The 25007-nt window shown below is 37.9% G+C and overlaps 3 protein-coding genes across 3 annotated transcripts; all 3 read right to left on the reverse strand.

Annotated features, from left to right (window-relative positions):
- Nucleotides 1-3576: 3576 nt before the first annotated feature.
- On the reverse strand, nucleotides 3577-4101 carry LOC125609946 (F-box/kelch-repeat protein At3g27150-like). The gene has a single exon (XM_048781573.1). The coding sequence runs from the start codon at nucleotides 4099-4101 to the stop codon at nucleotides 3577-3579; it is 525 nt and encodes a 174-aa protein (XP_048637530.1).
- A 39-nt stretch (nucleotides 4102-4140) lies between these two features.
- LOC125609947 (F-box/kelch-repeat protein At3g27150-like) lies at nucleotides 4141-4839 on the reverse strand. The gene has a single exon (XM_048781574.1). The coding sequence runs from the start codon at nucleotides 4837-4839 to the stop codon at nucleotides 4141-4143; it is 699 nt and encodes a 232-aa protein (XP_048637531.1).
- Nucleotides 4840-7179: 2340 nt separating this feature from the next.
- On the reverse strand, nucleotides 7180-8373 carry LOC125609948 (F-box/kelch-repeat protein At3g27150-like). The gene has a single exon (XM_048781575.1). It carries the CDS (start codon nucleotides 8371-8373, stop codon nucleotides 7180-7182), a length of 1194 nt encoding a protein of 397 aa, XP_048637532.1.
- Between the last annotated feature and the right edge of the window lie 16634 nt (nucleotides 8374-25007).

A 25007-nucleotide genomic window follows, 5' to 3' on the forward strand; every position in this document is an offset into this window, starting at 1 on the left:
TCGGTTCGTCTTCTGAGATCACTGTCGATCGACAGCAAGGCTGTGTCGTCGATCGACATTCCTTCATCTCCTCGAAAACTTCCTCTCACGAGGCAGACGTACCACTCTTCAGTAAAACATACATAATTTCTGCTACAGGGTGCTGATTGACCTCATACCAGTGGTATTGGAAAGCTAACTCAAAGATGTATCTTTTTTTTTTTAAATATCAGCTTAATCACCCCGTGGTAAGGTCTCCAACAATAGATAAACATCTGACCCATATGTGCAGTTCTACACCTCAAAATGCTCCAAAGTCACCAAAGTTCTCGAGAACGTACCTGAACCTGAAAAATACTCTAAAACAGATTCCAAACACATATAATAGTCTCTAAAAATCACATATACCATTGTCTAAAAGTGGTAAAATTCATGGTATATCAACTCTCCCAGACTTACCCTTTTGCGTGTCTTTAAGCAAAACATAGAGTAATCCCGTGAAAGAGGTTTGAAAACGCAGGGACACACAATTTTAAATTTTCTACTTTTACGTCTGCAATGTTTCAAGTCACATCAGATCAGTTCCAAATTTAGAGGCACCTCATGAACTAGACCTTACCTTAGCAACTAAACCATCCAGCCTACTGCTTAGCTGAGTCCGCCTGACATACCCTTCCACTGACCTCATTTCTGCATATAAATGTGTAGGCTAAATCTTGGGAGTATCGATCAAAGAACACATGGACTCTTATCTCAGCAGGTATCTGAGTAAACATATAGTCTTATTCTGGTTTTTTTCTCCATATATCTCACTTCTCTGAATCATTTTATCTTAATTCCAATGAATAATGATGTTGATACAGTCCATTATTCGTCTTCTTTTCGATTTGTTTTTTTTCTTTTCTTGGCAAAGTGTAGGCGAATAGTGAGGTCATCGGTAATGTACCTACCCGTCACTTCCAACAATATGTGATCATTCGTTTAAATTAGAATATATGGATAATCGGTAATGTACCTACCCCTCTGCATCTCAGAAAATCATCTAAATCTTTTCTTTTTATTTCTTTATGGATGCCGAAGAGAGGAGAGAAGGAAACCAAAAAATTACAGACTTTTCAGACCTGAAAGAGGAATCCGATCTAATGTATACCAAGTCCCAAAACAAGCAAGTTGAGTTGATTAAGGTTGGAAGTCAGCTTTGGTTCCTTCAGACTTTCTCAGCTAGCATGGTTGTTATTGGCAGGTGATCCACTTTGGTATTTTCACTCAGCTAGCATGGTATCGTTGGAGACGTCGCTGGGATCCAAGTCGACGTGCTCGACTTCATTATCCTCTGAATTCTTCGCGGGAGGTGGATGATTCTCAGGTTTCCCTTTTTTGACAGGGGATTTTTCGCTAGGGTTTTGACCCGAAGGTCGTTCCCGCGTGGTCCCAGGCCTGACGAGCGGGGTTGCAAAGTCGAGTCTTTTCCCGCGAACTTTCATGGTTCCGCGGGGACGGATTGCTTGAGTCCTTGCCGTTAAGGTTTCAACCTGTTTGGTCAAGGTGCTCACAAGCTTATCCTGTTCTTCCGACCTTTTTTTCACAGGTGGCGAACATCTTTTTAAACTCTTCGAGCGCCGCAGCGTTGGCTGGTGCGTTGGCCGCGGATACGTCTGCTGCTGGAGTGTGGAGATCAGTGCCGCTGCCTCCGTTGAGAGGAGTTTGCACGTTGTCCGCGTCGTCAGTTGACATGTCTGGTTAAGCGTCAGTTGACATGCCCGGATATCTGCTAATACCACACACTAAGCAATCAGAACATGAGATAACAACGACAAAGTATAAAAATCGTAAAAAGAGAGCAAAGAGAAGTCTTATTCCGAATTTGCGTATGAGCGTTTACAACAAAGTATAAGCCTAGGCTCGAGAGCTGTCGGCGATATTCCTAGTTCTAGCAACCCTAAGACGGCTAAACCTAATTGAGTCGCATCTCGAAATAACAAAAACGGAAAGTTGCCTAATTGCTCTAAGTGCTAAGTTTGCTGTGAAAAATTTCTTTTTCCATGCCTCTCGCCTAGGACTCCTTATATACTCCCTCCTAGCCCGGTTTACGCTTTTCCCCTTCTGCCCTTAAGCCGTCATAGCCTAAAAATGGAGATATTCCATTTTCCCGATCTTTGTAATTATCTTCAAAATTTCGTATTTATCCGCGGAAACTTGACATTTATCTTTCCTTGCGAACCAAGCGTAAACCATCCTATGGTTTATGGGCTTGTTAATAAACCGTAAAGTGGGCTTCGAGTCATGTCTTAGGTCTCTTTGGGCCGTTTTATGACTCGAAACGTTTATTACGACTTCTTTCAATAAAAACAAACTTTCTGCGGTTTTTATCGTAAAGCTCGATTGATGCCTTCAAATGACGAGAAACACGAAATGGGTTTGCTACGGTCTTCGGGAGATAGCACTAAAGGGTAGACGAGAATGCATGGATTCGTGTCGTATCGACGTTTCAGAAAAGCTCGGTCGCTACGTTGCGACCGAGCTTGGCTCGAGCTCGGTCGCTACGTAGCAACCAAGCGGGACGCGCACTCGGTCGCTACATAGCGACCGAGCGGGACGCGCGCTCGGTCGCTACGTAATGACCGAGCTTGGCTCGAGCTCGGTCGCTATGTAGCGACCGAGCTTGGCTCGATCTCGGTCGCTACGTAGCGACCGGGTAGTGTGCATGTTCGGTCGTTGCGTAGTGACTGAGCTTGGTTTGTCCGTGTTCCGACCGTCACACTCTAACCTATCTGTGGCTGGTTTAGATACGTTTCCGTTACCATGCGACAACTTGTGTTTGATCTAACCGGAACTCGAACGAGGTTTTATCTCGAGATCATGTGTCGTGACATAATTTTTCGCGGAAAGAGATTCACAATTGTTTTTGTGGAGGTTTGGATATTAACTTCGTCGTAACCGTTTTTGACCCCAACATTTCTCGTTTCATTGAGGGACTACGACCACAATTACAGACAGCGATGGCATAGTTTAGGTCCATAATTGGCGAGGCACATAAACGAGCGGGTTCGTTTGAATATCAATCATGATCATCTAGCTGGATACAATCGACACCTCGGGTTCGTACTCAAGACCATACGGGAAGCAACAATCCATCAACATCAACGAAGGAGGCTGGTGAAACCGTTAAATCTTCGAGTAAACTAATGGTACAAGACGAGCAACAACTATGACATTCAACATGACTGAGCGCCGTTTGTTGCTACTCTTGTGGAGAATCGGACCACATACAGCAACATGTCCTCATGCAACACACCGAGGGTTATGAACCAATGATGCATTCAACGACCATGAAGTTTATGACTCTCAAGAAGATGATGACCAAGTCATTGACTATACCACCACACCACATGCGATATGTGACACTTGTTCTATGCAGGACGTGTCTCACACCGCAAGGAAAGTGATTTTGAACTAACTTTTTTTGTTCCACATGTACGATCAAAAGACGTATCTGCAGTTTTGTGATTGACACATGTAGTAGCAGAAACATAATCTCCGAAGAGGCTGTGGACAAACTAGGCATTGCTCGAGAGACGCATCTGCCACCTTATACTCTCAGATGGCACCATGAAAACGCCAATCTGCATATCTCCATTGGCCCACTGCACCAATATTTAATTCTTCCCAGTGCTGCTCTTCCACGTCTAGAGAAGGACGACATGAGTAGACTATTGCTTTCCTATGCCAAGAGTGAGAAGTTCCAACAACCAGAAGTCTATCTCCCATCGATTTAAACGCAGTCCCCCAACCAAAGGTAGTGTTTGCGCTCACGGGGACAACACCAAGTTTCTTTAAAATATTTGTGTTTATATCATATACGCGAAGCTCGTTCAAAGATGTCTCCAACATGTATAGATTGTCATCAACCACAGCTATAAGAGGCGGAGATTGGGAAGGCATAATGAATGTCATGTATTTTAACATGTCAGGTATCAACTCCCAAGAATTTGTGGTCTCATCATAACTTTCTCCACAAGTGAGGCGTTTATCATTCTCATCTCGGCCACCGAGGACATAAATTTTTCCACGCAAGAAACATCCTGAGGTGAACTTCCTTGCTTTATGCATTCCATTAATCATAGTCCAACTTTTTGCATCAGCATTATACTTTTCTACAGTTCACACAACAATAGGGTTTCCATTGTCATCCATTTGAATGCCTCCTGCAAAGAATGCGGTTTTTCCATGGCTAGCAGAACCGTACATGAACCTCGGTGTGATCATTGAAGGACCTTTGAACCACTTATGATTCTCTAGCTCGTAGCAAAACACCACAATTCCCTCTATTTCTCTTCCAATGACAATTAGTTGAGTATCCACACATATTGTTTCCTTATCGCTGTGGAAAAAGCAATAGTCAGAAGAAGGTACTTTAGGAAGTCTTTGAAAGGTTTTAAAATCCTTATCAAACATTTCCCAATTTGATCCAGCCCCTGAATGCAAAATCTCGGAGGGTTTCACAAGTCCCTTTTCTTGTCTCACCCTGAAAATTTCACCACTTTTTAACAACTGCAAAAATTTCTTGTTAAGAAACTGCAGTTTCCAGTATTCAAAGCATGGAAGACGAGCAAAGATCTCGACCTCAAGCTCGTACAAAAGCTTATGATGAACATAGCATCCATCATGAGATTTTAAACCTGCAAGATTCTGAAATATATTTGTAACTTCTCCTTTTTCTTCCTCATCGGAATCATAACAAGGTTTCACATTCAGGTCAGGTATGTTGGGTTTAATGCCAACAATTGAAATCTTCCTTAGTTTAGATTGGCTCAAGCTAGCTCCAACTTTAGGAGTCTGGTCATCCCTTAGCATTAGCATATCTCGATTTATTTTAGCCATATCTTTTGACATCATTTCCTGTAAATTCCAAAATAATACTTTGAGTAACATCACTCAGTTGCAAAAAACTAACTGAACAAATTTACTACATAAAATTACAAATTTAAGAATTAGAACTCCCAATATTTATTCAAAATAAAAAAGAAATATTTTTTTTTTATGTAAACTGGAAAGTCAAAGAGATTCAAAATTGCATTAGTTAATTGAAGTCAATACTATTTTTTTAATAATTACTAGTTAATGTTTTTGTAAAATTCTGATGTACTCAGAAATTGATACTTCAAGAGAGTAAAAAATAAATATAATCATTATTTGAAACAATTGGGAGAGCTAATATAAACAAAACAAAAAAATAAATGCAATCTTAAATTTTGTAACACGATAGAAATGTAAAATCACAGTTCTAAAAACATATAATTTCAGGCTTTTTATGATTACAATTTTTACTATTTAGAGAACTTAGAAAATATGAAAATGGGAAAATGTATTATTTAATGTAAATTAATAAAATATAATTTCAAAAAAGCATATTATGACAAAGATAGATATATTTTATGATTGATGGTGATACAGTATAAAAATATGAGTATGAACTATTATAATTAGTGATTAGGCTTATTATAAAATTTGCATGTGTACCTTAATAGCTTATAAAAAATGCTTTATCGAACTTACACTTTAGTCCCAATTATATATTGTTAAATGAAAAGATACATATGAAATCTTGACTCAGTTACTCAGATATATATTTATAGTATATCTGTTTTGAATTCTCTATCATAACTATTATCTTATGTTTAATTTTCTTACCATAGTAATGCAATATGGTTATTCAGCCTTCTACCATAAATCAAAGTAATAAATTCTCTAGAGATTTTTACTAAATGTTTGTTAGTTTGTTTAAGTTTTTCCCATACATTATAAAACTAATAATTAGTGACTCTTTGCAGGTTTGACTATTTTTTGTTAATTGTTTGAGAATATTTATCACTTTGACAGAAATATTTTTTTGAATAATTTTTGGCTTTCAGTTAACTTACTTATTTTAATTCATTGGAATTTTAAAAAGTATGTATGCATTAATAAAGAAATTAATAAATAACAAATTTAATACTTGTGAAATAAAAAGTTACATTTCAAATCAAAAGATTACGTTCCAGTTATAATGAAAGTCAATTTGTCTATTTATTCTTCGATTAAAGTCGATTTGTATATATAACACATAAACTTTAGAAATATAAAGTCAAGGATTAATTTAACACCCTATGATTAACCTGATTCAAACCAAACTGTATTTAGTTACTCTTAGATTATAAAAAAAGTATTTTTTTATTATAAAGCAATAGATATTTTGCAGCTTCTCCGATACCCTTTTAAGTAGCTCACAATGTACACTTCTACGAAGAAAAAGATGATGCCCCTATAGCTTCGAATTGTTTCTTAAATCGGCTTCAAAGAAAAAAAATATAGTGAAGTCAAATCGTTGATCATGGATTTTCAAATTAGGATTATCTAGTAACTAGTGACGGGAATCAAACCTATAATATCAAACTGATGAATAATATTATAAAAATAATAACATTTTTCTTATCATTATTTATAGAAAATTAAGCACATTTGTCATAATTGTTGCTTTCTTATTTTTAATTATTTATAACTCCATTATTTTGCAACTCCTCTGTGTAAAATAATACAATTTGGGTTCACATAAAATATAATAATTTTTTTTACCAAAATTAAATTAGTACATTCTATGTTTTTAGTAAATTCATCATCTAACCATGTAAACTGAAATAGGCAATTTTATTTAAAACAAATACAACCATTGTTTATGGTTAAAACCAAATAACCTGAAAATTCTAGTTATCCAAACCAAGCAAGTAAAAATTAGTTATGATTTCAGTGTGGTATATAATTTTGTAAACCTATATTTTTGGAAAAACAAACTGAAACATGATAGAGATTTTAAATGAACATGATTAGGTGACATTAATGGCTAAAGAGGGGAAAAACAAAACAATAAAATTCAATAATCATTACATAAACAACATTAATCTTTGTTTTTTTGCACAAACATAAGAACTTAAAATAAACGAAAAACAACAACATTTGTATCCCAAATGCAAAACAAAAATTCAGAAAACAAAAACAACATAAAACCACAATTTGAATTGTTTCGGGCGTCATAGCCACAAAATTATATTGTAAGCACAAATACAAAATAAGTTTGCCTCGGAAACAACTTTAAGCAAACATCAGACATCAGTTATGAATAAACTGTGAGAGCTTAGCACCACTGCACCAATATTTTAATTCTTCCTAGTGCTGTTCTTCCACGTCTAGAGAAGGACGGCATGAGTAGACTATTCCTTTTCTATGCCAAGAGTGAGAAGAGCCAACAACCAGAAGTCTATCTCCCATCGATTTAAACGAAGTCCCCCAACCAAAGGTAGTGTTTGCTCTCACAGGGAAAACACCAAGTTTCTTCCAAATATTTGTGTTTATATCATATACGCGAAGCTCGTTCAAAGATATCTCCAACATGTATAGATTGTCATCAACCACAGCTATAAGAGGCGGAGATTGGGAAAGCGTAATGAATGTCATGTCTTTTAACATGTCAGGTATCAACTCCCAAGAATTTGTGGTCTCATTATAACTTTCTCCACAAGTGAGGTGTTTATCATTCTCATCTCGGCCACCGAGGACATAAAATTTTCCACGCAAGAAACATCCTGAGCTGAACTTCCTTGCTTTATGCATTCCATTAATCATAGTCCAACTTTTTGCATCAGCATTATACTTTTCTACAGTTCGCACAACAATAGGGTTTCCATTGTCATCCATTTGAATGCCTCCTGCAAAGAATGCGGTTTTTCTATGGCTAGCAGAACCGTACATGACCCTCGGTGTGATCATTGAAGGACCTTTGAACCACTTATGATTCTCTAGCTCGTAGCGAAACACCACAATTCCCTCTATTTCTCTTCCAATGACAATTAGTTGAGTACCCACACATATTGTTTCCTTATCGCTGTGGAAAAAGCAATAGTCGGAAGAAGGAACTTTAGGAAGTCTCTGAAAGGTTTTAAAATCCTTATCAAACATTTCCCAATTTGATCCAGCCCCTGAATGCAAAATCTCGTAGGGTTTCACAAGTCCCTTTTCTTGTCTCACCCTGAAAATTTCACCACTTTTTAACAACTGCAAAAAAAATTTGTTAAGAAACTGCAGTTTCCAGTATTCGAAGCATGGAAGACGAGCAAAGATCTCGACCTCAAGCTCGTAAAAAAGCTTATGATGAACATAGCATCCATCATGAGATTTTAAACCTGCAAGATTCTGAAATATATTTGTAACTTCTCCTTTTTCTTCCTTATCGGAATCATAGCAAAGTTTCGCATTCAGGTCAGTTATGCTGGGTTTAATGCCAACAATTGAAATCTTCCTTCGTTTAGATTGGCTCAAGCTAGCTCCAACTTTAGGAGTGTGGTCATCCGTTAGCATTAGCATATCTCGATTTATTTTAGCCATATCTTTTGACATCATTTCCTGTAAATTCCAAAATAATACTTTGAGTAGCATCACTCAGTTGCAAAAAACTGACTGAACAAATTTACTATATACAATTACAAATTTAAGAATAAGAACTCCCAATATTTATTCAAAATAAACAAGAAATATTTTTTTTATGTAAACTGGAAAGTCAAAGAGATTCAAAATTGCATAAGCTAAATTGAAGTCAATAATGTCTTTTTTTAATAATTATTAGTTAATGTTTTTGTAAACTTCTGATGTATTCAGAAATTGATACTTCAAGAGAGTAAAAAATAAATATAATCATTATTTTAAAAAATTGCGAGAGCTAATATAAACAAAACAACATAATAAATGCAATCTTAAATTTTGTAATACGATAGAAATGGAAAATCACAGTTCTAAAAACATATAATTACAAGCTTTTTATGATTACAATTTTTACTATTTAGAGAACTTAGAAAATATAAAAATGGGAATATGTATTATTTAATGTAAATTAATAAAATATAATTTCAAAAAAGCATATTATGACAAAGATAGATATATTTTATGATTGATGGTGATACAGTATAAAAATAAATATGAGTACGAACTATTATAATTAGTGATTAGGTTTATTATAAAATTTGCATGTGTATCTTAATAGCTTATAGAAAATGCTTTATCAAACTTACACTTTAGTCCCAATTATATATTGTTAGATGAAAAGATACATATGAAATCTTGACTTAGTTACTCAGATATATATTTATAGTATATCTGTTTTGAATTCTCTATCATAATTATTAGGGCAATTGTCAATAATAGCACATTTTAAAGTTTATGTCTCAAAAATGGCATTAGAAGGAGAAAGTCACAAAAATGACATTCATTAAATGGTAAAATATCCTTAATACTCTTGGTTTAAAATGAAATAAACAAACAAAAATAAATAAAAATAAATAAAATAAAAATAAAAAAATGGTAAAAAAAGAATTTTTTTTTATAGTTTCAGATTAAATGTTTTCATCGAAATTTTTTTTTCTAAATTTTTTTTTAATTTTTTTTTTTTTCAAATTTTCTTTTTATAATTTAAAAATACTTTTTGAAACTGTTTTTAAAATTTTTATTTTTTTATTTTAGTATTTATTTTTTATAAAATTTTAAACCCTAATTCCAAAACTCCATCCCTTAACTCTAAACCTTAGGGTTTAGATTAATTAACCCAAGGGTTATAAGTGTATATTTACTCTTTAATGAAACCTATTTTTGTGACTTTGAGCCTTGAGTGCTACTTTGGGAACAAAAACTTGGTTTGGTGCTATCCTTGTCTTATTCTCTAATTATTATCTTTTGCTTAATTTTCTTACCATAGTAATGCAATATGGTTATTCAGCCTTCTACCATAAATCAAAGTAATAAATTCTCTAGATATTTTGACTAAACGTTTGTTAGTTTGTTTAAGTTTTTTCCGTACATTATAAAACTACTAATTAGTGACTCTTTGCAGGTTTGACTATTTTTTTGTTAATTGTTTGAGAATATTTATCACTTTGACAGAAATAGTTTTTTGAATAATTTTTGGCTTTCAGTTAACTTACTTATTTTAATTCATTGGAATTTTAAAAAGTATGTATGCATTAATAAAGAACTTAATAAATAACAAATTTAATACTTGTGAAATAAAAAGTCACATTTCAAATTAAAAGATTACGTTCCAGTTTAATGAAAGTCAATTTGTCTATTTTTTCTTCGATCAAAGTCGATTTGTATATATAACACATAAACTTTAGAAATAGAAAGTCAAGTATTAATTTAACACCCTATGATTAACCTGATTCAAACCAAACTGTATTTAGTTAGTCTTAGATTATAAAAAGTATTTTTTTATTATAAAGTGATACCACTCAAATTGCCCTAAGGAGTGTTACTCTCATCAAAAGAGGTTCAGATGTATTACTTAGGGATCGAATCCACAAGGAGCTAGAGAACAATTAAATCTAGTGTTTATTAATTCTAAGAGTTGTAAATGTTTAAATGAAATAGCAATAGTAACAAGCGAAGTAAATAGTAAATGTAACTTGGTTGGAAATGATATTAGATGCAGGGCCACTATTCAGGTGTTGGAGATTATAATACCTATAGATGCATATTTGTTGTATGCATGATATGTTAGAGCTCAATCGCTTAACTCAGTGATCAGCTGTCGCATGTTTCACTGGTTAACAAGCTAGATCTCGTGTCTCAACGGTTAGTATGTTGACAACGAAAGAGTGTCGATCGATGGTCCTATTGGGACGTCGACCGATACACTTTTGCCTACGTCGACCTATAGTCAGTTGAGGATATCGATCGACGGGTTCTAGCCAGGCCTATGCGCGAGTATGATATGCCCTATTAAGATACTAAATTGGCGGTTAGCCCTCTCTAGCAGTCCTAATATGATAGATAGATGTCATAATGGGATAACAAGGGTGCTTGAGTATGCAATCCTATGATCAAGTTCTAGTTAGCAAGGCTAAAACAAGCAATGAATACAAATCTATCATGAATATCACAACAAGGCAGATCTATAGTTTGGGGCTAATCCCACAAACCTATCTGAACCCTGGATCTAATAATTGAACTACTCAGACATAGCAAAGCAATTCATAACAATGAAGAAATAGAAATACATAGTATAGATGAAAAGAAATGGAAACAAGAAGTTCCAATCACAAGTGATCTTCTCTCCCAAACTCTCTCTTCTCTCTCAAAGTAAAACTGTAACCAAAAAGCTCTTCTGCCGTCAAAACACTTAGGCAGTATATAATCTACTAGGTTAAAAACTTGCCAGGGCGTTTTCGTAATTTGGCTTGGCCTTGGGTTTTAAGTCCGCTGGATCCAAAATGTCGCGTGTCCAATGTCTCGACATCGATCGATGGTACTTGTGTACATCGATCGATATTAATCTTCATCTGTCTAGGCATCTCTTGGTGTCGATCGACAGCACTGGATGCACATTGATCGATTGTTCTTCCTCTCGTCGACCTCTACATGGTCAGCTCGGGTGAAATGTCCTTTAAGCTCCAAAATGCTCCAAAGTCATAGCTTTACTCCGAAATGCATCTGAACCTGAAAACATACCTAGAAGAGTAGAAAACATAGATATATATACATATAGTAAAACACTTATATACCATGGATGAAAACATGTCAAATCCAAGGTATATCAACTCCCCTAGACTTACCTTTTTGCTTGTCCTCAAGCAAAACATACAGGCAGTCTCTCTGAAAGAGGTTTGAAAATATTAGGGACTTAAGATTTTAAACCATAGAAATCTTTTCCTCAACAACTTTGCAACCACATTTAAAAAGTCCTAATCACAGAAGCACACTATGCAATATCCTAGCTTAGCAACCATTTCTAACATAACACAACTCATCAATTCACGTCTGACATCCTCTCTACTGACTTCATTTCTTAGCATAATGATACCACTCAAATTACCCTAAGGAGTGTTACTCTCATCAAAAGAGGTTCAGATGTAGTACTTAGGGATCGAATCCACAAGTGAAGTGATCCTAGGTGAGATGATCACGTCCCTGAATTTTCTCCAATGATTGTGATGATGAAATAAGCAGTGGATTGAGTGATACTTCTAAGAGTTGCGGAATGACTCTTGGACTATCAAGGGTTTGCTTGCAAGGTAAGGATCAAGGATCCGAAATACACTTAGAACAAGCTTGATCAAACAAGATTCAGAGAGAATTTTTATTAGAAAAGAGTTTGATGATTTTATTGAGAGTTTTGATCAGAATATAAAAAGAAGAAGACTGTACATGCACAGCTTCTTGGAAACACACAAAACAATTAAAACAAAGACTAAGTTTAAATTTGAAACTAAGAAAAGGCTCCTGGTTTCTTCATGCACGAAATTAGAGTAGGAAATGGCCTGGTTTAGGCTTAGTTTCATCAAGAGGCTCATGTATAAGTGTTGTGTCCAAGCCTCATTAAAAACCTTGTTTGGAAAATCCATTGGGACAAAACCAAACTAAGGAAAAGAGTGCAAGTCACAACACCTCTCTTGATGATTGTCTTAGATGGTCACAACCAGAGTGGTTGGATAAGCACACTCTAGACTGCCCTGGATAGTGTGAAGTAGTTGATGAAGAGCTTGTCGAAATCTTGCTTGATTTGATCTTGTCATTGGACCAATAGGTACTTCTAGGTCCTTCTCATTTGTTTCCTCAGGTTCAAGCAGCTCCCTGGTTCTTTTTTCAACTTCCTTAAGCTCTGGTTCAAGCTGATCCATCTCTTCAGTTCCATTGCTAGCCAAGATCACATCATCCTCTCCCACTTGAGAAGGATTTGACCTCAAATCCGTTTCTTCTGCACAATAAGGAACTAAATCAGTAACATTGAAGCTTGAACTAACGTTATACTTACCTTGGAGATCCAGTTGATAGGCATTGTTGTTGATCTTCCTGATGACTTTGAAAGGACCATCCAATCTAGGCATAAGTTTAGATTTTCTTTCATTAGGAAATCTGTCCTTCCTCAGGTGTATCCAAACTAAGTCTCCTTCTTCAAAGATCATGTCCTTTCTTCCTTTGTTAGCATACTTAGCATACAACTTGGTCTTGTTTTCTATATTGTGCCTTCTCATGTATCTGCTTAACAAGTTCAGCTTTCTTTTGTCCATCCAAGCTAACTCTTTCACTCAAAGGTAAAGGCATTAGATCCAAAGGTGATAAAGGATTGAAACCATAGACAATTTCAAATGGAGAGAACTTAGTTGCAGAATGCTTAGCATGATTATAAGCAAATTCTACATGTGGCAAACATTCTTCCCAAGTTCTAAGGTTCTTTTTAATCAATGCACACAACAAGGTAGACAATGTTCTATTGACAACTTCAGTTTGTCCATCAGACTGTGGATGACAGGTAGTAGAGAAACACAGTTTAGTTCCTTATTTAGACCACAAGGTTTTCCAAAAGAAGCTAAGAAACTTAGTGTCTCTATCAACAACAATTGTCCTAGGCATTCCTTGAAGTCTAACAATTTCCTTAAAGAACAGATTAACAACATTCACAGCATCATCAGTCTTATGACATGGAATAAAGTGAGCCATTTTAGAGAACCTATCAATGACTACAAACATAGAATCTCTTCCAGTTTTAGTTCTAGGTAACCCAACAACAAAATCCATTGAAATGTCATGCCATGGATGCAAAGGAATGGGTAAAGGAGTATACAGACCGTGGTTCTGGACTTTGGACTTAGCCTGTTTGCAAGTGACACACCTTTCGCAAGATTTTTCTACATCTCTCCTCATATGTGGCCAATAGAAGTGCTCTTGCATTACATTCAGTGTTTTAGCCACGCCAAAGTGTCCTCCAAGTCCACCTGCATGAGCTTCCTTGACAAACAAATCTCTCAAAGAGGAGTTAGGCACACATAGTCTATTTTCAAAGAAGAGAAAACCATCACTCTTGAAGTATTTACCACGACCAAACTTCTCACAAGAAGCATATATATACTTAAAATCAGAATCAGTGGCATATAAAGTTTTGATATGTTCAAATCCAAGTAGTTTGGTTTCAAGAGTGTTTAAGAGAACATACCTTCGAAATAGTGCATCAGCAACTATATTTTCCTTACCTTTCTTGTACTTGATCACATAAGGAAATGTTTTTATGAATTCAATCCATCTAGCATGTCTCTTGTTCAGTTTTTGTTGTCCTTTGAGATGTTTGAGAGACTCATGATCAGTGTGGATGACGAACTCCTTTGGCCAGAGATAGTGTTGCCAAGTTTGCAAAGCCCTCACAAGCGCATAGAGCTCTTTGTCATACGTTGGATAGTTCAGAGTAGCCCCTCCAAGCTTTTCACTAAAGAAAGCTATAGGTTTCTTCTCCTGCATAAGCACAGCACCTACACCAACACCAGATGCATCACATTCTATTTCAAATGTGTTAGAAAAATCAGGGAGAGAAAGAACTGGTGAATTGGTGAGTTTCTCTTTTAAGGCTTGGAATGCTTCTTCTTGTGCTTGTTCCCACTTGAACCCCACGTTTTTCTTGATTACTTCAGTCAGTGGTGCAGCCAAAGTACTAAAATCTTTGACAAATCTTCTGTAGAAACCGGCTAGACCATGGAAGCTTCTCACTTCACCAACTGTCTTTGGGCTTGGCCATTCTTTGATTGCTTTAATCTTTTCCTCATCAACCTGAATACCTTCTGCACTCACAACAAAACCTAAAAAGACAAGGTTATCTGCTCCAAAAGTACATTTTTTTAGATTAGCAAACAAGGATTCTTTTCTAAGTACTTCTAGAACCTTTCTAAGATGCTCAATATGTTCATCCAAATTCTTACTGTAGATCAGAATGTCATCAAAGTAAACCACAACAAAATGACCTATAAATGATCTAAGAACATGGTTCATTAGTCTCATGAAAGTACTAGGTGCATTCGTCAGCCCAAATGGCATCACTAACCATTCATATAACCCTTGTTTTGTTTTAAAAGCGGTTTTTCACTCATCACCCTCTTTCATTCTAATCTGGTGATACCCACTTTTCAAATCAACCTTAGAAAAGATGCTAGAACCATGCAATTCATCAAGCATATCATCTAATCTAGGAATGGGGTGTCGATACTTTACAGTGATATTGTTGATGGCTCTGCAATCGACACACATTCTCCAACTACCATCTTTCTTTGGTACAAGCAAGACTGGAACTGCACATGGGCTCATGCTCTCACGGATATGACCTTTCTCCATAAGCTCAGTGACTTGTTGTTGTAGTTCCTTGGTCTCCACAGGGTTGGTTCTATAGGCTGGCTTGTTTGGAAGTGAAGCTCCTGGAATAAAATCAATTTGATGCTCTATTCCTCTGATAGGTGGTAATCCTTGTTGAGCTTCTTCTGGAAAAAACATCTTTGAATTCCTGCAAAAGCATCTGTATTTTGCTAGGAAGATCCTGCACTGGCTTTGTTATGTTTAGGCATTCTTTAAAAACAAATAGCAAGTGAGGTAAAGAACTTCCCTTTGGTTGAAGCAACAGATTGGCAGGTTGTTTTGTCTTTGATTCTGATGAAGCTGTATTCTTCTTCAAAGCTATCTGATCAAGATGGACTTCTTGCGGTGTTAAAGGAACTAAGACAATCTTCTTTCCCTTGTACTCAAACGAGTATCTGTTTGTGAACCCATCATGAAGAGTTCTTCTATCGGATTGCCAAGGCCTTCCAAGCAGTATGTGTCCAGCATCCATTGGTAAGACATCACACAATATCTCATCCTCATACTTCCCAATAGACAATGGTATCTTGACTTGGTGTTTCACCTCCAGCTCTCCTTCATCATTAAGCCACTGTAACTTGTAAGTTGTTGGCCTTTTCATGATCTTCAGACCAAGTTTCTCAACCATGGTTTCACTTGCAGCGTTGGTACAGCTTCCTCCATCTATAACCAAACTGCACACCTTGCCTTGAACCATACAGCGAGTATGAAACAGATTCTCTCTTTGCTCATCTCCAACAATCTTGGCTTGCAGATTCAGTGTTCTTCTTGCGACAAGTAACTCTCCACGAGCTGGCATCTCCACTCTTTCTTCTTCAGACTCAGATTGTTCCTCTTCCTCTGATTCAATCTCTCCATTCTCTCTGATGAGTATTACCCTTTTGTTGGAGCAGCTACTGGCATAGTGTCCATAACCTTTACACTTGTAGCACTGTATGTCTCTGGTTTTGGATGCAGTGGCTACTTCCTTTCCTTTAATACTTTGTTCCTCCACTTTAGGCTTGGAGAATGGTTTGGATTCTCTGGTCTTTTCGTCCTTCTGGTAGTGTGGATTGCTTGTTCCACAGCTAGACTTGTAACTTCTTCTTTTCAACTGCTGTTCAAACATAATTGCCTTGTGCAGAAGCTCTTCCATCTCAACATAATGATGAACTTCAAGTCTGTCCATGATGTCTCGGTTTAGACCACCCATGAATCTGGCCATTGTTGCTTCTCTGTCTTCTTGTATATCAGCTCTCAGCATAAGGGTTTCCATCTCCTTATAATATTCTTCAACTGATTTACTTCCCTGAGACAGTGTTCTGAGCTTGAAGTAAAGCTCTCTGTGGTAATGGCTCGGTACAAATATCTTCCTCATAATCACCTTCATCTGGTTCCAGGTTTCAACAGGAAAATCTCCAGCCCTTCTTCTTGCTGTAACCAAGTTATCCCACCAACTTAGCGCATACTCTTTGAACTCAGTAGGAGCAAGCTTCATTTTGTACTCTTGTGTGTAGTCTCTACAATTGAACACAAGTTCAATCTTCTTTTCCCACTCTAAATACTCTTCAGGATCAGCAGTACCTTTAAACTCAGGAATCTTCAGTTTCAAACCACCAAGAGGATCATTGGTTTGTGGCCTTGCTTCCTGATTACGTCTCCTTCTCCTGGTGCCATTGGATATGTTGGTATGACTATAATAGCTTTCTGAAGCAGACTGATTTGGACTCCTCCTAGATCTCTCACGTTCTGAATGGGAAACCTCAGTTCTGAAGTTTTCTAGTCTCTGATCCATCAAAGTAGTCATCAAAGTAGTCATGCGTGCAGTCAAAGCATCAAGTAGTAGTTGATCCATTCCATTGTTCTGTCTGCTTTCTTCTTCCATGGTTCCTGTTGAATTTCCAAACACAAAACCAGTAAAAGAAATCACAGAAACATAATATAACAGAAAGTAATAGGATTGAATCTAGAATAATCAGATTTCTGAAATTTTTTTATGAAGAACCCTGATTCTTTTCTCTGTAATTTCGAAAATCAAATCAGATTATTTAGCAATTTAAAAACTTTTTCTAGGTAGATCTGACCCTAATAAGCACGTTTCTAACAAGATCTAGATTTTAGAACAGATCTGATAACAGAATATGAAAAGTCTACAAGTTGCAGATCTGGAAAAACACAACCTGATGATGGAGATCTACTCTGATACCACTTGAAGTGATCCTAGGTGAGATGATCACGTCCCTGAATGTTCTCCAATGATTGTGATGATGAAATAAGCAGTGGATTGAGTGATACTTCTAAGAGTTGCGGAATGACTCTTGGACTATCAAGGGTTTGCTTGCAAGGTAAGGATCAAGGATCCGAAATACACTTAGAACAAGTTTGATCAAACGAGATTCAGAGAGAATTTTTATTAGAAAAGAGTTTGATGATTTTATTGAGAGTTTTGATCAGAGAATAAAGAGAAGAAGACTGTACATGCACAGCTTCTTGGAAACACACAAAACAATTAAAACAAAGACTAAATTTAAATTTGAAAATAAGAAAAAGCTCCTGGTTTCTTCATGCACGAAATTAGAGTAGGAAATGGGCCTGGTTTAGGCTTAGTTTCATCAAGAGGCTCATGTATAAGTGTTGTGTCCAAGCCTCATTAAAAACCTTGTTTGGAAAACCCATTGGGACAAAACCAAACTAAGGAAAAGAGTGCAAGTCACAACACCTCTCTTGATGATTGTCTTAGATGGCTTGAATCACAACCAGAGTGGTTGGATAAGCACACTCTAGACTGCCGTGGATAGTGTGAAGTAGTTGATGAAGAGCTTGTCGAAATCTTGCTTGCTTTGATCTTGTCATTGGACCAATAGGTACTTCTAGGTCCTTCTCATTTGTTTCCTCATGTTCAAGCAGCTCCCTGGTTCTTTCTTCAACTTCCTTAAGCTCTGGTTCAAGCTGATCCATCTCTTCAGTTCCATTGCAAGCCAAGATCACATCAACAAGGAGCTAGGGAACAATTAAATCTAGTGTTTATTAATTCTAAGAGTTGTAAATGTTTAAATGAAATAGCAATAGTAACAAGCGAAGTAACTAGTAAACGTAACTTGGTTGGAAATGATATTAGATGCAGGGTCACTATTCAGGTGTTGAGATTATAATACCTATAGATGCCTATTTGTTGCATGCATGATATATTAGAGCTCAATCGCTTAACTCAGTGATCAGCTGTCGCATGTTTCACTGGTTAACAGGCTAGATCTCGTGTCTCAACGGTTAGTATGTCGACAACGAGAGAGTGTCGATCGATGGTCCTATTGGGACGTCGACTGATACACCTTTGCCAACGTCGATCGATAGTCAGTTGAGGACATCGATCGACGGGTTCTAGCCAGGCCTATGCGCGAGTATGATATGCCCTACTAAGATACTAAATTGGCGGTTAGCCCTCTCTAGCAGTCCTAATATGATAGATAGATGTCAGGATGGGATAACAAGGGTGCTTGAGTATGCAATCCTATGATCAAGTTCTAGTTAGCAAGGCTAAAACAAGCAATGAATACAAATCTATCATGAATATCACAACAAGGCAGATCTATAGTTTGGGGCTAATCCCACAAACCTATCTGAACCCTGGATCTAATAATTGAACTACTCAGACATAACAAGTAATTCATAACAATGAAGAAATAGAAACTCATAGTATAGATGAAAAGAAATGATAACAAGGAGTTCCAATCACAAGTGATCTTCTCTCCAAAACTTGTAACAAAAAGGTCTCTACCCAAAAAGCTCTCCTGCCGTCAAAAACACTTAGGCAGTATATAATCTACTAAGTTAAAAACTCGTCAGGGCATTTTCGTAATTTAGCTTGGCCTTGGGTTTTAAGTCTGCTGAATCCAAAATGTCGCGTGTCTGATGTCTCGACATCGATCGATGGTAGTTGTGTACATCGATCAATATTAATCTTCATTTGTCGAGGTATCTCCTGGTATCGAACGTCAGCACTGATGCGCATCGATCGATTGTTCTTCCTCTCGTCGACCTCTACGTGGTCAGCTCGGGTGAAATGTCTATTAAGCTCCAAAATGCTCCAAAGTCATAGCTTTACTCTGAAATGCACCTGAATCTGAAAACATACCTAGAAGAGTAGAAAACATAGATATATATATATATATATATAGTAAAACACCAATATACCATGGATGAAAACGGGTCAAATCCAAGGTATATCACATAAATATAAAGTGAATGCTTTACCTTGGGAGTATCGATCATAGGATGCAAGGATTTCAGACAGGTATCTAGAGCTGCATGTAAAAGTTAGTTCCTAGTTTCTCTCTCTCTAATTTTCTCTCTTGAGTCAAAGTCTGCTTCCATTGCAGGATCAGTGACCAAGATTGGACAGGCTTCCATGAATCAAAACTTAATGGTGGTTGCCACCAAGCTCTGTTCACTTATTTTTGACCTATATCCAAGAGTTCTTCTGCGAAAGCGAGCTTTGAAGATTGCCGCCTCCAAGTCCCGTTTCGAACTCTTTTATTGGAGTCTTTATGAATCAAGCCTTAATGGTTTTAGCCACCAAGTCCTGTTCAGACTCATCCTAAGTAAACAATAGATCTAATATATATTTTTTTTAAATAAATAGAAACTCATAACTATTCTAGGGTCGAAATTTAGAGAGAGAAAATGTGATAAATAATCTACACAAGGCGTTACCTTCCAGACCTGTCTGAAGAATCCGATCCCATGTATACCAAGCCCCAAGACAAGCTGTTATGTCAGGTTTAGTGTTGGAAATCAGCTTTGGTTACTTCATACGTTTCAAGGCAAGTGTGTAGTTGATAAGTCGATCTGCTTTAGCATTATAGTGCTATCTGCAATCAGTAAATCTAAAATGATGCTAAAGATTGGTTAGATATTCAAGTTTTAAATCAATATAAGATTATAGTCTCTATTTTCAATAGCTAAGCATAATTTATTAAAATTCCTTTTATATAAGAATAAAATAAATTATATCAGTAAATCTTCCCCCAGACTTAAATTACACTGTCCCAGTGTAACTCAGCCGGAGTTAAGGTGGAATAGTTCAGGATGTACGAAATGTAACAAGTAGGGAAAATACATCTGACCGGATTAGATATCGATTGATGGGAAAATGTTACATCGATCGTCGTGTGGTTCTCCATGTCGAGCGATGTCGACGTCTCGTCGGTGGTCGATATTCAGGTCCTCCTACTTGGGTCTCCTAAATCTGAAAGAAATAAAACGAAAGTAAATAAATGCTAGCTAATAAAACCAAAATAAAATACCTAATAGTGGGTTACCTCCCACTCAGCGCTTGGTTATAATCATTTAGCTTGACCGTGGTAGTGATTGGCTATTTGGTGGAAAAACAGCTGCTTGTTTTCCAACAAGCATCCACGTCATCTCTGCACATTATGGACCAAGATGCAATGAAACTTCTTGTAGCCTCATCATTTCTTGTCCATTTGTCATCCATCTTCTCAAGTACATTGGAGATGTTCTGTAGCCTATCCTGAACGTTGTCAATGCTAACCTGGTGCCATCCTATGTTGTCATAGGCTTATGCTGAAAGTTCTGTCAGTTCCTTGCACAATGACTCTATCATCTTGTGTATCAGCTGCTCGCCGGCTGGTGTAGACTCGGCGTCGATCGATGCGATTATGTGTTCGTCGGTCGATCTCAGCGACTTACCATCGAGCGATTTCGCTCGCTTCTTGTCGATCGATGCTGATATCTGGTATTGAGCTGCGAGTTGCCTCTGAATGGCTTTGACTTCTTTCTGTAGCCATTATGCGTGGCTGTCTAGTCCACTGATTCTGTTGTCGAACGGAAAGTAGATGTCATCGCAGCGTTTGTCAAGTCGTTCCTCCATGGTGTCTATAGCAGTGTAGATCTTGGATGTGATCTTGTCAACCTCTGCTGCTGTGTAGGGAAGTAACTCCTCAGGATTCTTGCCATCGATCCAAGGCCCTCGTAGCTTGTCGATCGAAGATGAGTTTGCCTGCAAAAATTTTTGATTAATAATGTTATCAATATCCCTTTGGGCATGAAGTATTTGACTAGACAATTTGTGTAAATCTATCATGACTGGTGATATGAAGCGGTCATGCATGTGCTCGTAAGTCCTCAGCCTCTCATTCATGGCTGAGATCTTTGCGTCGAGCGATTTGATAGTACACACGTCGATCGATGTGGCTGGTTGTTGGTCCTTCTTGCGAATAGTGTCCAGATCTTGCTGTAGTTGCTCGATTTTAGTGCTCAGCCAGTCCACGTTGTTGTTGAGAGGGTAGTACACATTGTTTATCCTCGTGTTGATGTATGAGACTTCCCATTCATCCTTGTGTTTTGCTGAACATTGCGGTTCTGCAGGGATCTGGGCTGTAGGAAGACTGACGTCGATCGATGGTGCATGTGGTGCATCGATCGATGCTGAGGTCGTGGCTTCCTTCTCAAGTTGCTGACGTAAACTCTCAATTTCTGTCCTCATTTCTACCATACTTCTGAAAAACTCATTGTAGCCTCTATCCAAAGGTTGATGTGTATCTTCTACCAATGATTTGAGCTCCTCTCCCAGTTTTTCCTGAGCTCCACAAATACCAGTCACCATCTCGATGATTTCATCTTTGGTGTAGAGTTCTGGTGCCAGTCTTGTGAGTGTGAAGGAAGTAGCATGTTCTGAAAAACATATGTGGCTCTCTTCAAAAAGAGATGCTCTTTCCAGTAATTTCCTGATGTCGTCCTTTGTGACAGGTATCATCTCACCAGCTACGCCTCGTGCGTGTCCACACTCATCTCTGTAGACTCCATACTCGTCCCTTCGTTCCCAAGTGAACTTTCTGGCTCCTCCGTACATGTCAAAAGCGCGGTTTCCAAATTCATAACGTCTGTCGATCGACGTCCGGTCATCCTTATCGATCGACGTTGGTGTTACCCTGTCGATCGATGTCTCAGTTGTCCCGTGGATCGATTCTTGACCTTTTGGTTGGTATGAAAGATCTGGATTGATTTCTGTTGTGGCGACTCCTACGTGGTTGTTTGGATCGGTTTGAATGACGTCTGGAGTGCCACGTTGCTGTGAGAATAGGTTGTCAGGTCCATTGGCCACTTGAAGGATATCTGCTATGTCCTCTCTGGACACTTGTAAGATCCTTCCATCTATTGCACGTGCGTTGCCATCTGGGTCCCTGAAAATACCAAATTCATCAGGTGTTAGAAAACCATAATCAATGTTTGCATTATCATTCAATTTAGAAATAGAAAGATTAGGGTTTAGAGTAGTACCGATCGATGTTGATACAGATGCATCGATCAAGGGCAGAGTAATTTCTGCAGAAATTGTGTTCTTGAGATGATTGCTCTTCATGGATTTTCCTGTTGATGTAGATGGAAGAGTGTTCATCTTTTCTGCTTGTATGTCTGCTCTGATGTGTGGAGGTGGTTTTAGGGATGCAAAACCTTTTATATAGGTATCTATAAACCTAGTTGGAGAGGGAATATTCTCCTGTTCCTGAATTTTTGCTGCGGCGCGAATATCGATCGATGTTCCTATATGGGTGTCGATCAATGTGAGCGGTTGTTTTGCTGGACGAGGGTGGGTATCGACCGATGTGGAGTGCACTTCGTTGATCGATGTTGGAAATGTGTTGGTGAACGTGTGTGTTTCAAATCTTTCATCCTGCAAAGACATTTCTATTGCATGTTCCTTCCAAAAATCCTCATTGTATTCCTCTGTATGTTCCTCGTTAGGTGAAGTAATTACAGTGTCAACTGCAAAACTTTCATGGAAACCACTGTATGCCCAACTGCCTATGGAATTATCATCACGTCCTCTCTTGCTTGGATGTTGGAAGGCAAAGTGTGGGTAACAATGATTAGGTGGAGCAAAATGGTCAACCGGCTGAGCAACGTCGAGCGACGTATTGTTGCGGTCATCGGTCACCGTTGACTCATTGGAATCGATCGATGGAAAACTGGGTGTGTCGATCGATTCTGAGTACTCTGTTTCGTACTCCGATTCATACTCTGCTCCACAATGGCATGCGCCAATGAAGCCAAGTTCTTTCCCGTAATCCACAGAATTAATAACCTTTCACTTAGGTTGGATAGGGTCGTAGTGGATGTTGGGGTCTATCAGCGTCAGACACAATTTGTTTTTGTTCATGTCACATACAGCTCCTACTGTAGCTAGGAAAGATCTTCCAAGCAGAAGTGAAGAGTTCCAATTAAGCTTGATGTCTAGAACATGAAAATCTACCGGGACAAGGGCATTACCAATCTGTACCTCCAGATCTCTTATGATACCTCCTGATCGTTTTTCTGAAATATCCACGAAGGTGAAGGATTCTGTTGAAGGTTCGATGGTCAAACCAAGCTGGTCTGCCATGATCCTATGGAGGATACTAACTGATGCTCCTGTGTCACACATTGAATGGGGAAATTCAACACCCTTGACTACGCATGGTATTGCAAACTTCCCAGGACAACTCTTCTTCGTCAATGTGATCCTATGTTTCATCTTCTCTCTGACTTGATGAAACATTCTACTAATGTCCTCCTCAGTTACCTTTGTTTCTCTGAAGAACATGCACAACCGGTGTGTGAAGTAAGCTTCATCAAAAACTTTTTCGATTGGGATTCTGATGACTCTTTTAGTGAAACCATCCATCTCCTTCTCGTTAGCTTCCCTCTTAAGGTTCTTAGGAATTTTCTCCTTTCCTTAGCCTTCTCCCTTCAGTTTCCTGATCTTCTTGAACTGGTTCTGGTGAACTATTTAAAGGGTTGGGTTTTGGTTCGGGTGGGCTAGCTAATGGTTTAGGTGGTGGTCTGAGTGCGTTGATATAATCATTATCGATTGAGGGTAACCGCACTCGGTATATCAGAGGTGCCCGTCGATTGATGGGAGGTGGGGTGTGACGATCGACGTCGGACTCACTCTGTCGATTGATGGTTGGCTCAACCGATCGATCGATTTTATCATAGAAAGGGGAGGGTGGGTGAGGATGCTTAGCTGCGAATTCCTCATGAGTTAGAATTCGAACTGCATTGCATTCAGTCAGTTTAGCGGACGACATCGATCGATGACTGGAGTAATCCGTCCATCGATCTTCGTCATGGTCTGTCGATCGATGTCGATTTCGATTTGGAAGTCCCATTCCTCAAGCTTTTCATTTCTCACCACTTGCCAGAAATCATCATCTATGATGGCATTTACGTGGTGTTTTCCTTTGTCGCTCCTGCCTCTCTAGCGAAAGCTTTTTTGCCTCTTTATAGTCCTCGTCGTCTGAATTTACTTGCGTTTCAGTTTTCTCACCTGAGTCCCTAAGGTCTTGATTTTGGTGTTCAGATTGTTAGGCAGAGTCTATTTCCCAATCACAAGTGATCTTCTCTCCCAAACTCTCTCTTCTCTCTCAAAGTAAAACTGTAACTAAAAAGCTCTTCTGCCGTCAAAACACTTAAGCAATATATAATCTACTAGGTTAAAAACTCGTCAGGGCATTTTCGTAATTTTTCTTGGCCTTGGGTTTTAAGTCCGCTGGATCCAAAATGTCGCGTGTCTAATGTCTCGACATCGATCGATGGTACTTGTGTACATCGATCGATATTAATCTTCATCTGTCGAGGCATCTCCTGGTGTCGATCGACAGCACTGGATGCACATCGATCGATTGTTCTTCCACTCGTCGACCTCTACATGGTCAGCTCGAGTGAAATGTCCTTTAAGCTTCAAAATGCTCCAAGGTCATAGCTTTACTCCGAAATGCACCTTAACCTGAAAACATACCTAGAAGAGTAGAAAGCATAGATATATATAGAATAAAACACTTATATACCATGGATGAAAC

Source organism: Brassica napus, chromosome A6 (genome assembly GCF_020379485.1).
Source record: "Brassica napus cultivar Da-Ae chromosome A6, Da-Ae, whole genome shotgun sequence".
Taxonomy (NCBI): domain Eukaryota; kingdom Viridiplantae; phylum Streptophyta; class Magnoliopsida; order Brassicales; family Brassicaceae; genus Brassica; species Brassica napus.

What these genes read in the sequence shown, in the direction of transcription:
- LOC125609946 (XM_048781573.1), bottom strand. Translation starts at nt 4,101, where the DNA reads ATGATTAATGGAATGCATAAAGCAAGGAAGTTCACCTCAGGATGTTTC.
- LOC125609947 (XM_048781574.1), bottom strand. Translation starts at nt 4,839, where the DNA reads ATGCTAATGCTAAGGGATGACCAGACTCCTAAAGTTGGAGCTAGCTTG.
- LOC125609948 (XM_048781575.1), bottom strand. Translation starts at nt 8,373, where the DNA reads ATGCTAATGCTAACGGATGACCACACTCCTAAAGTTGGAGCTAGCTTG.